Here is a 16,323-nt window from a genome sequence, read left to right as displayed (position 1 = left end):
GAGATGAAAAATGAAAAACTGCTCTTTCCGAAGCAAATAAACCATTTCCTTAGTATTCATAGGTTCTCCAGAAGGCATCTGAGAACGAGTGAACTATTTCAGGCTTTTTGCTTGACCTTGAAACTCGTGTAACTCTTAGCATGTGTTTTGTAAGTTCATCATGCAAGTGAATATATGAAAGCCTTTATTTTGTTTCTTTTTTTCTTTCAGGTCAGCATTTATGTTTTAATTCATCACTGTACAATAAGCAATGTCTTAGCTTCTCTGACTTTGTTTGTGAATTTCAATGATGCCGCCTTGCCTCTGCCAAAGCCTTTTTGATTGCTTTCCCTGCTTGAGTATCACTCTAATATCATTTGAAATGTCACCACTCGTATGTGTTTGTTTCAAATGCGTCCCTCGCGCCTATTGCATGTAAAAAAAATAAATAAATAAAAAATAAAATAAAAAAAAAAGCACAGAAGAGAAGAGACAGAGCGTGTGCGCGTGAGAGAAGCAGATTACCTAACAAAGGCCAGGCTGATTTGAAAGCAGGATATTTCGCTGAGATTCACGGCAGAGGTTTGTCAAACACAAATGCTGTATGCTTATAAAGGCAATTTCATTTTCAAAGGAGATATAATCAGTCTGTATCATTTTGGACACAAAGCGTGAAGAAGAAAACATCTTCAGTTCCGCCTCAGCCTAAAAGCACTGTGTAATTTGGCACCTTTTGAGTTGACCGAGTGTTTGGAAATTGAGAGCCCCCTAATTTTATGCTTGTGTGTAAAATATTAAGGATGCTGCCAAAGGTACGAAATTCTCAGAAACTATGGATTTGTGTTGAGTTCATGAAAAGGGACAGAATGCCATTCATTTCCCTGGTTTTGATCATTAATGGAAGTGTCTTGTTGAGTTACTTTAAAGACCTTTAAAGCAAGCACAGCTTTCGTAATATCTGTTGAAACAGGAAATTGGCATTGGCCGAATTGCAGGGATCATCTGCTGTTTTGAAACAGTCAGCATCATGTGCATTCTAGAGGGAAAAGCAGGTCTTGTCTCTATCAAAAAAGTAGTTGGTTCCTTTAACTGAAAGACAAGACTGGAAAGTCCAGCTTAAGCTCGTGGTTGTGTTTTGGAATATGATAGCTGGTCTTAGACCAGCTAATGAACAGCTTAGACCAGCTATAATACCAAAAAAAAAAAAAAAAAAAACAAACAAACAAACAAAAAAAACAAACAAACAAACAAACAGATACCTGGATTTTCCATCATGGGCCTCCCTATTGAGTATCAATATTAACACTGTGGCAATAATCATTTTTAGTATAATTGATTTATTGGCTGATATCCTATAAATAGCTGATAAATTAAATGCTGTGAAAAATCATTTTATCACATAATCAAACATTGTGATGTACAGTATGCAAAGTGGATATTCATTTTGATATTTGCCAAATATTACATTTATCAGTGTTAGTAAATGTCAAAATAGGAGAAATTAACATGTACAATTAAATATCCAATTTCCTTACAGATAACCAGTACTGATTTACTGATCATGTCTGTCTGTGCTTAGTAATTACAACTTTTCTGAGAGTTCTGACTTGTACCATGTGACTGCTGTACCACCTGACTGCTGCAGATTCATTTAGGCATTGACAGTGTTACCATAGAAATGCATAATTATGAGTTTGAGGACGTGAACAGCTCCAGGTAGAACGCCACAAGTTGTCATCTTGAAATTACGGTAATTACGACATGGTGTGAACGCAGCAATTCTCACATTCATTCTTCTGTGAGAGGTCCATGTCCTCTCCTCTCTTTGGTTCCCATTTCTCTCAACAGAAGTGTCACTCCAGCCAAATCATCACTCATTTTCCATCTTTAAGACTGTTTCCTGGTCGGACTTGTAACCCCCCCTTTTCTTGGCTTTTAAGGGAACACTTACCCGCGCCCGCACCGAACTGAACCCCGACTATCTGGACCTTCGCTCTCGAGCCGAGCTGAACCCAGAGTACTGGACACCCTGCACTCCTCTAGTGAGTAACCCTTGTTCATATTGTCTAGATGTCTGCTGCTGAAGCACCATTAGACAAATACACCTTTCACCCGCTTGTTTATATGTCTGCTTATTGGTTTCTTTAGTGACCTCTCTAACAATGGTCTCTTCACTGCTGCATCATTATAACTGAGCTAATTTTACATAAACACATAACTCCCTCCCATTGCTCTCATTACCTGAGTATGTGCAGGGATTTTTGTCTTCTGGGGATCGGGACAGTTTACATGAAGCTTTTCTTGCCACTGGACCTAATTATGCTTGTTTTTTGGTTTTCCTTTTTTTAGAGCTGTTATTTATGTGGAAAGAAATGACATATACAAGCTTGAAGGTCCTAAATGTCTGTAGTGGCTTTTCAGAAAGGCATATAATGCTCTAAAACTGCTAATCGGAGGCAACGCTCTTGACCAGTTACGTCAGTCGATGCTTGTCATTTGCAAGTGTTTATCAGAGCAACATGTTCTGTTTTGAAAAGTATATTTTTATCTGGAAATGGAAATGCTAATTATTTGCTGTTTGGTCATGGTCAAAAGGGTTGCTCCCTGTACATTCTTTCTTGACTTTAGGGACATTCAGATTGCATGCCTGCTCGACTGCTATCCTTTGTCCTGGTGGATTTAATACATTCATCTGAAAAGTGTGTGCTCAGATATAGTGAGAGAAACCAAACACATAAATCACCTACAACACCTTTCTTTTCATTCTACTGAGTGCTAAAGACATTACTTGTGCTCCAATGCGTGTGCATTTGTAGGTGCTTGAATGAGTTCACCAGATTCCACAAGGTCTATGAGGGTGCGACTTAGACCGACAGAAAATAAGAGGGTGATGAATAGAGAGGTAGAATATTTGCAGTGGAGAAGGAAATAGAGGAAGCTCAGAAGGAAAACATGACTGCAAGACAAGGCTAGAACATTCCATCCTCGTTTCTACTATAGGGACCTTAAGACTCTCAACATGCCCACTTTATTGTCATCCACACCCCTTCAGTGCCATCCTATAAGGATGAATGGGCTGCATTGCATTCCTGATCAACATTTCACCCTGTCTTTGCTCTGAATCTTCCCTGTCTACTCCCACTTCCAACAGGACTGCAAGGAATATGGATCCACTCTGCCTGTGGTTGGAATATTCTCCTGGGCAGTCGATAAGATAGAAATGACCCGCATGCTTCCAGATGTCGCCATGCATAAGAGTAGCTTGGTGTGCAGCCAATTGCAGTGGTTTTCCATTGGGATCTGTCCTCATCATTGGAGTGTGAATGAACACTTTGCCATATCATCTTGGGGTGGATTGTCCAATCACACTCAATACTCTCTCATACAGAAAAAAACAAAAAAAACAAACAAACAAACAAACAAAAAAACAGATATCTCATCTTCTAAGTAAAATCAGAATTGAGGTTGTTTCAATATAATTACTATAATTCCAATTATAATTACTTTCAAGGTTACTTAAGCAAACATAAGCTAATGATTAGGGCTGGGTAAACAATATCGATTTCTCGATTTTAATCGATTCTCATTTTTACGAACCGATATCGATTCTTAAATACCAATAATCGATTAGTCTAGTCTGTTTTCAGTTGATGAATGAATAGAACATGTAGCGTGCCTCCCATCCAATAAATCGCAATAATCTTTATGCTTTGTTACTTTTGATATGAAGCAAAGTCTCAGATTTCAAATGACGTCCATCTTATTATGAGATTCAAAAAATAAATACCGTTTTGGCGCTGTTTAATGTGATGTGACAGATCGCTTTAGTGCCTCAGTTAAAGAGAAGCGGCAGCACGGATCGCATGTGAACATCCTCTCCTCCGCTTTAATATCAGTTACACGAAATAAACATGACTAAACATCTGAAGGTATGTTAAAATATACAGTACAACTTACCGAAATCCGTATCATGTCTCTTGCAATAGCTCAGTCAGTGTTTCAACCTCGGAAAGACATCAATAAAACAGCTTGTAAACAATGTCACATAACGTCACATTTACCTCAGAAAAACATATTCAGTGAACATAAACTCGTTAGTCAGCTAGAAAAATGAACTCTAGAAAGCAGCATTCTGATAAATATAGCTATGCACCGTTACATATTCATTATAAAGTTCTTCAATATTTAATGCATGTTTGAATAAATCAGTTATGACAGCCACGATTTAAATGTTTATATTTAAAGAAAAAACAAAAAAACAATTGGAGTAGAAACATGATTATGTAATTCTAAACTTTATTTATTATAAAAAAAACATAATTGAGTGTAATTTAAATGTTTGTATATAAATAAGTTAATTTTAACCTTCAATATTATAGTAAAGTAGTACCAACTGACTCCCATGTGTAATTTACAGCATTAGTTGAGAGATTTTTTTTTCCTCTAGAAAATTTGCCATGTACTGTAACTGATATACTACATCCAAAATAATCGAAATCAAATCGAATCGAAATCGTAATCGAATCGCAAGCATGTGAATAGAAATTGAATCAAATCGTGAAAATTGTGTCAATACCCAGCCCTACTAGGATCTTATTGACTTTTTTAAAATAAATTATATATAAAGTTTTTTTTAAATAAAAAAAAACATTAAATTATTAACTTAATTAACCTAATTTATTAAATACCATTGTACAATGCCATTATATAGCTTGCTTTGTTAGATTTTTTTAAATAGTGTTAATAAATTTGAATAAATAATTTATATTTAAACTAATATTTTTATATTTTATAAACATTATTAAAACATGCACAAATTAAAATGAAGAAATATTTGAGTTCTTAAGGCAACATAAATCATTATCCTTACTGATGTAAGTGCTTATAATTATGAATAATGGTATTTATTAAAAGTATTACATACACATTCACATATAGCACAATGCATCCATTCATCCAAAAGTGGTCAAGTGTGTAAATGTGTAATGATTGGTCTGTGGTGCAGCATATGTAACATACTAGATGATAACAGTTCTGATTTGGTGTTTAGTGTGCAGTATTGACCATTTATCAGAGTGGATCTGATAATGAGAACCACTGCTTAAGGGAAGAGACTGTTCTTGTGCCTGGTTGATTTTGTTCTGAATCTCTTCTCTGAGCACAGTGTTTCAAACAGGTGATGACTAGAATGTTAGGGATCACTAGCTATAGTTTCTGATTGTTTTCTGGACCTCAATTTGAACAAGTTAAGAAAAGAGAACTTACTTCATTCTGGTTCTTTCCACTTAATGGATGGTGTGCTGAAGTTGGAATTTTTTTCTGTGCAGTGAGCGGCCTGTATCAGATTGTTATGGGTGAAGTGAGGGTGGACTGAATTGTGGTGTAGAACTACTACATTGAGGTTAGTTCAGTTTACCTCCCATTCAAGGTAGTCTTTTGGTTTTAAATCTTATTGTCGGATTCCAGATTGGTGGGTTGTTGTGACAAGAAATAAAGCTTCATTTGACCCCAGATGTGAACTGTCCTGTCCAAGTTGAAGAACCTAATGGTATAAAGCAGGGACTCTTGAATTGTTTCAAAGTAGGTCAGAACAAGTTGCTCAATTGTCGATAGGACCACCAAATGGTCACGACTTCGTAGTCATTAAAGTTTCTTACTGCCCCTGGGGAGTAAAACAATAGCTGATCTTTTAAAGGAGGCTGAAGCAGGTCCAGCAGGTGGCAAAGAAAGTCAGGAAAACCTGTAGTTGGTCAGCATTGTGCTTCAAGGACTGCCATCTTCTTTCCTCTAGAGAATTGGGGTCTGGTGGCCTCCCTTTTGTTCTTGAAGTTCTCTTGGCTATATGCACAGATGCACCGAGACACAGTTTGTTAATTTTCTTCATGCACCAAATGTATTTTGTCTTTTACAAGCCAGTTTGATAAATGGCTTTGTAAACCAGCCTGAATCTTATTCTGTTGAATTGCTAATGGGATTAGAGCTGTATTATGAAAAAGGTTGTTTTTGGAGAACATATTGCTTGTTGTCTGGAGGTCAGAGCGAATGTGCAGTATATCTTGTTCCTTTCTCTGTCGTCTCTCAAAGGTCAGCACTGTGATTAACCTCAGGTCAATTACACCCAAGATGCTGCACACACAATCCGTTAGAATGCATTAGTTTGGGGATAAGTGCATGAGGCAACCAGTCTTACTGATCGGAGGTGATCCTTCAGTTCCAACTGCAGCTCTGCTAATATGTTGTGTATCTCACCAACTGTCAGTTATTGCTCCCCTGAGCCTTTAGAACAATATTACGACTGATATTAGTTATTGAAATGAGGTGTAATTAACACAAAACCAATTGAGTTCATAATGGAGTTCATCCCTCTATATTGCTCTGCAAACAGTTGGTGTCTTCTCACCTCAGGACCGTGAAAGGAGGGGAGGAAGTCAAGCGCACACTTCAGAGTGTGTCAATAAATGCCTTACACAGTCTTTGAAAATAAGCCGACCTCTCATTACAGAAAACATGGCTAGGGCATGTATATCTTCACTAGCGATGGACAGATCAGATAGATTCATTGTGTCGCTGTTAAATAAGTGGCTGCCACAGAGACTTGTCATTGGGTATCTGCCGTGAAGAGCTCCAGGTGCATGTACTCATGGTCTATGGGCAGAGAGGAATCATGGAATTGATTATGAAGTCATTCCAGGTTTGTACTACCTCCGTAGCTGCTGTTTTCCTCCGACATGTCCTGGAATATTCATGAAGTGGTACTAGGGTATGTCTAAGGAGACCTGTCAGCAGGGAAGAGAAACATTTCTGAGCTTGTAGGAACATACTTGAGAAGGAAAAATGGCGACTTTGAATTGCTTTTTCATGTATTTGCACGCATTATTGATTTATTGACCTTCTGTCGGGACAAGGTGGTTTGAAGACAGACTAGAGCCAATTTATTCATTCCGGTGAGAGGGAAATGAGCTTAGCTCTGCCGCGCTGACCGAACTGAGCGATGACTGGGCTTTATGGTTGGTGCTGATTAGCAGGAATGAGCTCTCTCAATGCTGTGAGAGTCTTGCTCATTAGATGATATGCAGTTTGTTGAATCTTAGCATCCTGCTATGCAGTTTAGTAATGAGAAACTGAAAAATGTTAAAAGTTACAGACAGCATTTTATTCCTTTCAAATCAAGGATGTAACCGGGACTAGGGGGAGCAGATGTAAACCGTTAAGAACTGGTCATTGATTAATCTTCAAATGTCCTCTTCAATGTCCATAGCTGTGTTGTTATGGCCCTGCTACAAATGTTTTTCTCTCTAAAGTGCCTCTTAGAAGCTGAATGTGTTCCTCATGCCGTACTTTGTAGAAAGATTACGTCTAAGCGTTTTAGAAAGGTGGTCAATACTCTCTTCATAGTGAAGGTGTATTTACTGTAAGACCTTTGTAAGGAAAGAGAGACCTCATGAATTATGCATATGTATAGAGCTCCCATTTCTTTTCTGAGATATGGGATAGGAAATGGATCCCTTTCTTAAGTAAAGAGTAGGGATACTCCTGGGGCGAGGAACTCTACCTTTACATTAGCTGGGCTGTCAGCATTGACTCGGATTGAGTGCTGGAAGCTCCACAACTCCTTATTCATAGTTCACCCAAATGTTTCTCTTTTTAAAAAGACTAATACAGACTACTGTCACCTGCTGGTATGGAGAGTTGTTGTCACACTGATGCAGAGTAAATGGGTGAGTAAATGATCAAATCTACATTTTTGGGTGAAAAACTGTTTGTTTTACATTGCTTTCAGCGGCATGTTTTATGTCACCGATCATCTTGTTGGAACTAATACCCTTTTTGTGATGTATTGGAGTCTTGTTTGAAATCAAGTTTTGCCATTATTAAGTTGCAGAAACTGTTTGTACAGCCTCCAACCTAGTTTGAGGCCATTTTCTTATTGTCTCCCTCTCTTTCTTATGGTTTCATTTCTGTTTCTGTCTTACTTTCTCACTTGTGTTCTCCCTCTCTCTCTCTCTCTCTTTCTCTCTCTCTTTCTTTCTCTCTCTCTCTCTCACTCTCTCTCTCTCTTCAACTTGCTCCCTCTATATTATTAAGAGCGGAGCTGGTGACTTGAGATAAGTGGTCACTCCTAGAGGCGTATACAGGTGAGGGCACTCTTTTATTTGGTCAAGATGGATGGTTTGTAACATTTCCCTGAAAGTAGCAGTCAGCATTGCAGTGCTGCCACTCTTTAAAATGCTTTTGTCTGATAAGAGCTCCTGCATTAGTGCACAAGGCTGGGTCCAGTGTTGGTGCCCTTGTTGTGCTTCAAAATATCTCAGTCACTTCATTCATCACAGTCCTTATAGTTCAGCAGCATAAAAAAAACACTGACTTTTACCTCCCCAGTCCAATAACAACCTATTTTTTTTTTTTTTTTTTGTGGTTCTGTTTTATTTTCAGATAATAAAACTTGCATTATAGAATCTCTGTGACTGTGAGAGGGCCATATGCTTTAAGAATCAATGTCAAGTCGATAAGAGCACGTAGAGGAAATGTCATTTTCTGCCCCAGTTTGGTGGTTATGAAGGACAGGGTTTGCATTTTGTGACAGTCTCTGTTGCTCAGTTGTTCCAGCAGAAGATGTTTCTCCTGTTTTGTACATTCAGTTGTCATGTGTCATATGTTTCCTGGTCTTTGATGATGTCATAATACATCTTTTACACAAACCTGTCAGCTCTTCACATTTGTTGTATACCTCAGTCTTTCAATCGATGTCACGTCACACTTTTAGACATCACCTGAAGTCTATTTTTACAGTGATGAGATGACGCATGTGGGTAGAACTAGTTGTACAAGCAGGATTTTGTATGGAGTCTCCCTGAATGGATGTTGGCAGAACCACAGGCGCTACACAGAAGCTAATAAAAGACAGACTCACGGATACTTTGACACTCTTGAAGTTTTTGCTGTCACTCCATGTATAGCACTTACAGTTTCACACTGCCATTTACGAGTAAATTTAGCCAGGCTATTGCTTCGGTGAAATTTTTAGTAGGTTTAGCATTGGCTGGCGCGCTACACAAGCTCAATGGCATGCGTCATTGTGTTCTGAAATGTGCCTGAGTGCTTGCAATGCATCTGCTTACTTGTGTACAATGTTTCTAATGTAAAGCCCTATTTGAACTGTCTGGAAATTTTAGATATGACTTTCACTGTTTGCCACCTAGTGGCAGTCAATTTGTCAGTGTATAAGTTGATCAAGGGTTTAACCCTTTGTGAGTAGTAGGGGTGTGTATTCATGTGTGATTTAGATGACTGTCTGTTTAGGGCCTGATGGACCAGCTGTGGTATCTGGCTGTCAGTTTTATGCAGATGAAGAGTTCAGATAGTAATTATCTAAATAATTAGCTTGTCCCATAGGAAAGTAAGTTTGTTCTACTTCAGGCAATCCTGTCTCTTTGGTCTCCGCTGTCTGCACGGCATCTGTCCTAATGGCACAGTTCCATATATCTAAAAAAAAAGAGATGCCATTTGTTATCTTGCTTGATTATTAATCTAATAAATAGGGAATAGACACCGAAACACACGGCCTGTGTTTTTTATTTATTTATTTATTTTTTTAAAGGTGAAGTTCTCTGCCTCTACTGGCACCAAACAGAATTGCAAAAATATGCAGGTTTCCCAAACACTTGTTTGCAATTGGCCAGACAAAAAACTCAATTGGCCACTCCAAACTCACAGCACAAGAAAGAAATTATTATTATTTATTTATTTATTTATTTATTTATTTATTTATTTAATATAATTTATTACATTTTGATGGATTTTGAAGACTTTTTTTCTTTCTTTAGAATAATATGCACTGGTGAATCATTCACTGTAAGACCAATAACATGTCTTCGAAATGTAAAAAGGATCAATTTCAGAAGTGTCTGGAATCAAATAGTTCTTTATAGGGAAAAAATTTAAAAAAAGGAGGAAAACAAACAGATACAGGGCACTTATCTCTGCCTATGACGGATGACTATCTAGCAACAGTCAGCATTGATGCTTTAACGAATCCAATCGATCGGAGATGTTTGGCTGTGGTGCTGCTCTTCGACGGGCAACTGTATCACCCAGTTGATGCTGATGATCTCTTATCAATAAAAGAGTTAACTGTGACTTATCTCTTTGTGGTTTTCACCAGTATTTTCTGACACATTGCCACTATTTTAAATAAAGAGAACACCACTGAGGCTCTGATGGAGGATTACAGAGCTTAAAACAGGCCACAGATGTAAAGGATCCACATTTGGCCTTTATACAGACCGGGCTGTCAATACCCCTTAACCTCAGAGATCTGCTGCTTTCATGCCAGGATGGCCCATATATAAAGTGGTTTAGGCAGATAGTCCTTCAGAATGCCCCATTTTCACTCTCTTGCTCTGTCTTTCTTTTGCACACATACATAGTTTTGGCCTTTTGAGATTTGGGGCACTGCTTTCCAAATTGACTTTTATCAAACTGTCTCAGGGAAGTAGGCTTTGTGGGTGGGCGGCACTCTATTGTTCTCCTGCATGTAGTAAAGAATGAAAGAGGAGCTGTTCAATATATTTTCTGCTATCGTCAAAACCTCTGCCAACTTAAGGGCAAGTATGTTCCTTTCACCCCACCACAATCACTTGTACACAAGGAATCGAACCAAAAGCGAACCAAAGATTTGATTTTTTTTTTTTATTTTTTATTTTTTTATATTTATATATATATATATATATGTGTGTGTGTGTAAAGTATTTATACGTCATGCATGGTATTATTGGTCATATGAGAATAATGGTATTTACAAACAAACTCAAAAAATTACATTGTTAATGAGAATTTGAAAGGAAAGTATACTTTATGAAAATGTCACTACAAAAAAGCTTGAATTATTATTATTATTATACTTGTTTTTGTGGTTTTGATGTTGTGACCTGGACATTTATTTGTGAAGTACACACACACACACACACACACACAAACACACACACAGAGAGACATATGATAATGTTTTAAATCTGATTGTTTTGTTCAGAATTAGATATTGTGGATTAGAGGTCCTGACCCTTTCATTATACTAAGAGGGCCTTAAGATGAGATGGATCTCTGAAAAACATACTGTGCTACTTTAAACCTCCTGCATGTCTGTCTCAGTATTATAAACCTGGAGTGTTTAATCGCTTGTCTCTTGTAAATGCATCTTTACTAATATCATCATAAGCTGTGTGGTGGCCTCAAAGTAAACAGCTGTGAGAAATATTACAAAAGCGGTTGGGTAGACATGGGCTGAAACTATGCTGAACATCTGAAGCTTTAAACTATATTGTTCCTTGATGAAATATGATGAAATGTGGAAAAATTTCATCTGCGTAGCATGTTGCAGTGCATTCTGGGATTGGCTCATCAGGAGAGAACGCATGTGATGTAATCTGATTTTGTCCAAAATGCTGCCTACTGTTAGGAACAGCCTTTGTCTTGAGAATGAATGCCTAAAAAGTAACTTAGGTTGGCAACACATTTAGTTTTAGAACCGATCTTCTTCCTGCCACGGAGACGTTGTTGTCTAGAATTATAATCTCCTACGAGCTTCTCATGGTTTACTGTAAAAGAAACCTCCTGTCATGGAATCAACCTCGCCTGTCATCAAGAAACACAGGTAGAGCTTCTGTTCTCTGACGTGTTCATTTTTGCAGGGACAGCGTGGTCACCCCTCTCTAATATGTGTCCGCAGGGATGAAATCTGAAAGTTCCAGACTGGACTAATTGGCTTGGAGGCAGATATGCAGGGTAGCGCTGACAGCAGAGGTTTTTCTTTCATATTGAAGGGACTGGACCCCAGCAGCAAAGTTCCAGGAATGCTGTAGGCTATGATCTACCCACTGAGCCAACCTGGCAATTAGTCTACGAAGGTTATATATATTCTACAACAGGATAGCATCAGTGCTGAAAGCCCCCTAATGGACTTCCATTCTTTAAACACCTTCTTTTACAATTCAAGTCTTAGTTTCTGTCTGTCTTCTTGCTGTTCTCTAATGAATGTTTTCTATATTGGGATGGGGGTTTAAGCTACCCTTTCAACAAAGTAGTTACTTACGCAACATCTTAACTAGCTTCAGTATAGCTACTTTTTGTACAAGTGAACATTATCTTGTTTAAAGGTGCAATATGTAAGAATTTTGCAGTAAAATATCCAAAAACCAATAGGCCAGTGTTATATATTTTGTTCACTTGAGTACTTACAATATCCCAAATGTTTCCAACTATTTGTAAATCGTGAGAAAATTGCAATTTTAACCAAGGCTCCGGGACGTGTGAGGAGTCGCCTGTCAATTGTGTCTTTACCCGCATTACCCTCGGTTTCCGGTTTTATTTTGTAGAAACCATGGAAACACCAAAGACGCTTTAATATATTACATGTTTTAATAGACAAGGGAACAACTGTTTTGATATATTTATAGACAGAAAACTAATTATTGTTATATAGCTCAATACGTTTAGTCTTATTGTTTAAATCTAATTTTCTTGATTTTTTGCGAGTACCATGCTTTTACCATGCCTCAGAGAAAAGTAGCTAACATAGCATAATCAGATGCAGCTTTATTTTTAGTAACAGTAATACAGCATTTTCTCCATCATACAATACATTTTAAAATTAATTGCGTGCCATTTATCAACACAAGCCATCCAGCATTTAATATGATATTCTAATATCGATCTAGCTTACTGCAGTGTGCAACAAGTGTCTCACAGCAGCCGCCGAGCGAACGCACAGAGTAACGTTATAACATTTTCACCACACTCAAATGTATCTAATATGATAAAACAGAGCTGCGTTACCTCATACTCATGACCGGAAAAGCGGAAGCGGCGCCGGCGACTGTGGCATAATAAAAGTTCCACTGCTCGTGAGGCATGTGTTGCACAATCGCTCCAGCGGCCTCGTTCAGCTCCTACAACACTCGGTCCTGCTCTGTCTTTATACTACAGTAACGTTAATAATCGCATCCATGAACATGATTTCTTCCCGAGTCCTATCCCAATTCTTTTCCACCGGTCATTGAGGTGAAGACCACATGTCCCAGGATTCCGCGCTCAAACTTGCCATCATCAAGCTACGCCTTTGTTTTGAATAGGCCTCTAGCGGACAGAAAATATTACATATTGCACCTTTAATATAATAAATTATGATTTTTAAGGCTGCCCCTGACAGTCCACTGTTAGTCATTCATTTAAGCAATATAGTCAAATAGTCAGGGGAGAAACCATAATAATGAGCATTTAAAATATAAATTAAGCGCTCCAACTTGCACATAAAGCTTGCCGACACCGGCAAACATTGTATGAGTTTGTCCAAGTTGTTGGGGAGACGGCACTTTGAAGGTGCGCTCTGCTGCCATCGTTGGCGTGGAAGTTAAGTTCCATGTCGTGCAGTAAGCGAGGTACTAATTTAGCTTAATTTAGCTCGTTTTCCACACAAACACTTGGATATGCTCCTAATATTATTGCACATTTATCTAGTTTAAAGTTAACGATAGAGCGAGTGGCCATGTGAAGTGGCTATACGTTAGGTTACTACTTACAAGTCATGATTGAGGTCGCACTCATTGTATTTTCTACCCGGCACATTTGTGGCATATATGACTGATTAAACCAACAAAAACTCAGAGTTTACTCAAATTTATATAAAATTCTATAAATGCATGCTTGCTATCTGTTGATCATAACAGAACTGACTTGTAAATCACTCTCGAAAAGAGTATCTAAATGATGTTAATGTAATTAATTGGATCAAAAACAAAGTAATAACCAGTATTATTTATCTAAAATTTTATTTTACAATAAAGAATATATAATGTGTGGGACAGGGACATTTTGCGCATACTGTTGAGTAATGACTCATGACTTGAATCGGATTTTTGAACTGTTTCATTGAAATGAACTGTCCTAATTAACTGATTTGCAAAAATGAATTTATCTTGAGATAGAGAAACTGTACAAAAATGAGTTTAAATGCGTTCTTGTGTTGTGACTGCAATGTTTTATTATGTATATAGTGTACAGTACACTACCATTCAAAAAATTGGGATCAGTATTTTTTTTTTTTTTTCTTTTAAAAAGAAATGAATGCTCCTATTCATCAAGGACAGAATTGATGACAAGTAAAGGAATTTATAACCTTACAAAAGTTACAGAATGTTCTTTTGAACTTTCTTCATCAAAGAATCCTTCCAAACGGTATCGGCCGATAAAAGCTATTATTATCACTATCGGCCATCGGCCGATTGTTTAAAAACTGCCGACGGTCAGGGCCGATTATATCCTGTCAATCAAAAGGGTGCGGAAAGACGTGTTCAGATTACAACTCATACATACTGTGTGTGAAGAAAATCACTCTTGTGTTGAATTTTAACGCAAATAACAGTTTAAAAATAGTGACGTTAAAGCAGGCTCTTTTTGACCCTATGAATTACCCGTAGTTCAAGCCAGGGTTGCCAGGTCTGCTTTTTTTTTTTTCCTACATCAAATAATTTTTGTAGCGCCTCCCATCCAATAATCGCAAAAAGATTTGTGCTTTATTACTTTTGATAAGAATTAAAGTTTCAGTTTTCAAATTTTGTCCATTTTATCATGAAATTGAAACAATAAATGGCGTTTTGACGCTCTTAAATGTGACGTGTCAGATCACTGTACATGAATAAACATCAAAGGTATGTTGAAATATATTGTACAACTTACCAGAATGTATCATGTCTCATGTAATCACTTTATTTGTGTTTCAACCGCAGAAAACCGTCAATAAAACAGCTTGTGAACAATGTCACATCATGTCAAATTTACCTCAGGAATGTTTTCCAATGTTCACAGTTCCTTAGCTATCTACATATTAAAAAAAAAAAAAAAAAACACTAGAGAGGAGCTTATTTAATGTTAATTATATGTTTGTGCAAATTTGCCATGAAGACAAGTGCTTATGAAAACTATCATATGTGATACTAAGTTTTATACATTTCAGTTTTTGAGTGTAATTATTATTTCTGAAAATAAACAGCAGCTGAATATAATACCCCTGCTGTTAATTGTAACCTCTAATGTTGTAGTGTACCAAATGAGAGGGTTCCCTGTATAGTTTGCAACATTATTTAGGAGAGATTATTTTTTTCCTCAAGAAAAAACAAACTATTGGTATCGGTATTGGCCGATATCATTCTAAATATTATCGGCGATCGGTATCGGCAGAGAAATTTAGTATCGGAGCATCTCTAATAATATTTCACTATATTACTGGTTTTGCTGTATTTTTTGATCAAATAACTAAGCATAAGAGACTTCTTTCAAAATCCTAAAAAAACTTACCAACCCCAAAGTTTTGAACGGTATGTACACATGCCAGACAGATATATTTGGCAATTGCATCACATCCTGCTGATTTTCAGCATCACATTGTGAGTGTAATGTTTTTAGTATGCTTAAACAAGATTTAAAAAAAAAAAAAAAAAAAAAAAAAAAAGTGTCTCATGAATCATACATCCTATTCCATTCCATTGCATTTTGTCAAACTGTTTGAGTGCTTCCTGTGTGAACACCCACTAAGACTGAATGTACAATACTTTGGGACAAAAATAAACACCAATCTAGTGTTTTCTTATGTTTTCACTGCTACTTGTTGGGGAAAAAATGGCTTGGTGGAAAATTGACACTATTTTAAAAACAGCTGTGCTGTAGTTAGTAGCTTCATTACATTTATTTAAATGCTCATAAAGAACAGAGGCAGATGAAAGACAGGCTCATTTATGAATTTTAGATACAGATACATCATGTTGTAATGGATCTGACACCAATTGCCATCTCATTGAACCTCATTGTCTCAGCAGGATGCTTAAAGAAAGTCATGGGAGAATTTGCTTCCATTCTGAATTCAGCACAGCTGTCTATACGTTCGCTCCCATTGGCTTAAGCATGCTGTTTGCATTTCTGTCTATTTCATCTACATGTAATGCCGTCAGAAACCAGTTCACACAAACACTTCCATCTGTGTCAAATTAGCATAGCAAAGCGTGACCATACAAAGCTATCCAAACAGTGTGTGACAGTTCTAAGTATGTGCACACAGCATGGAATCAAGAGGTTACACACTGTCTTTGCTCTCTCTTTCACACACGCTCTCTCTTTTTCTTTCATTTCTCATTCTATAAATTCCTCAATGCTTGACTACACTTTGCATAAGCATGTCCTCCTTGGGTTAGTTAGAAAATGTAACATGGCCATATCATGTATATATATACTGTATATATATGTGCATGAGTAAGAATAAATATAATATAAAAATAATCATTATTATCATTATATTTT

General features: G+C 37.2%; 1 protein-coding gene across 3 annotated transcripts in view; it reads left to right on the top strand.

Moving 5' to 3' along the window:
• Window positions 1-16,323, top strand: part of LOC127514293 (protocadherin-9) — a 299,559-nt gene that overhangs the window by 65,712 nt on the left and 217,524 nt on the right. For 2 of the 3 annotated variants that reach the window (XM_051897022.1, XM_051897020.1), the window contains exon 3: window positions 1,920-2,021. The exons of the other annotated variant lie outside the window; for it this stretch is intronic. In XM_051897022.1, the coding sequence (XP_051752982.1) occupies window positions 1,920-2,021 (102 nt within the window). The remainder of the gene's footprint in view (window positions 1-1,919; window positions 2,022-16,323) is intronic. 3 annotated transcript variants of the gene reach the window in all.

Source organism: Ctenopharyngodon idella, chromosome 6 (genome assembly GCF_019924925.1).
Source record: "Ctenopharyngodon idella isolate HZGC_01 chromosome 6, HZGC01, whole genome shotgun sequence".
NCBI lineage: Eukaryota > Metazoa > Chordata > Actinopteri > Cypriniformes > Xenocyprididae > Ctenopharyngodon > Ctenopharyngodon idella.
This window is presented reverse-complemented; position numbering and strand designations above follow the sequence as displayed.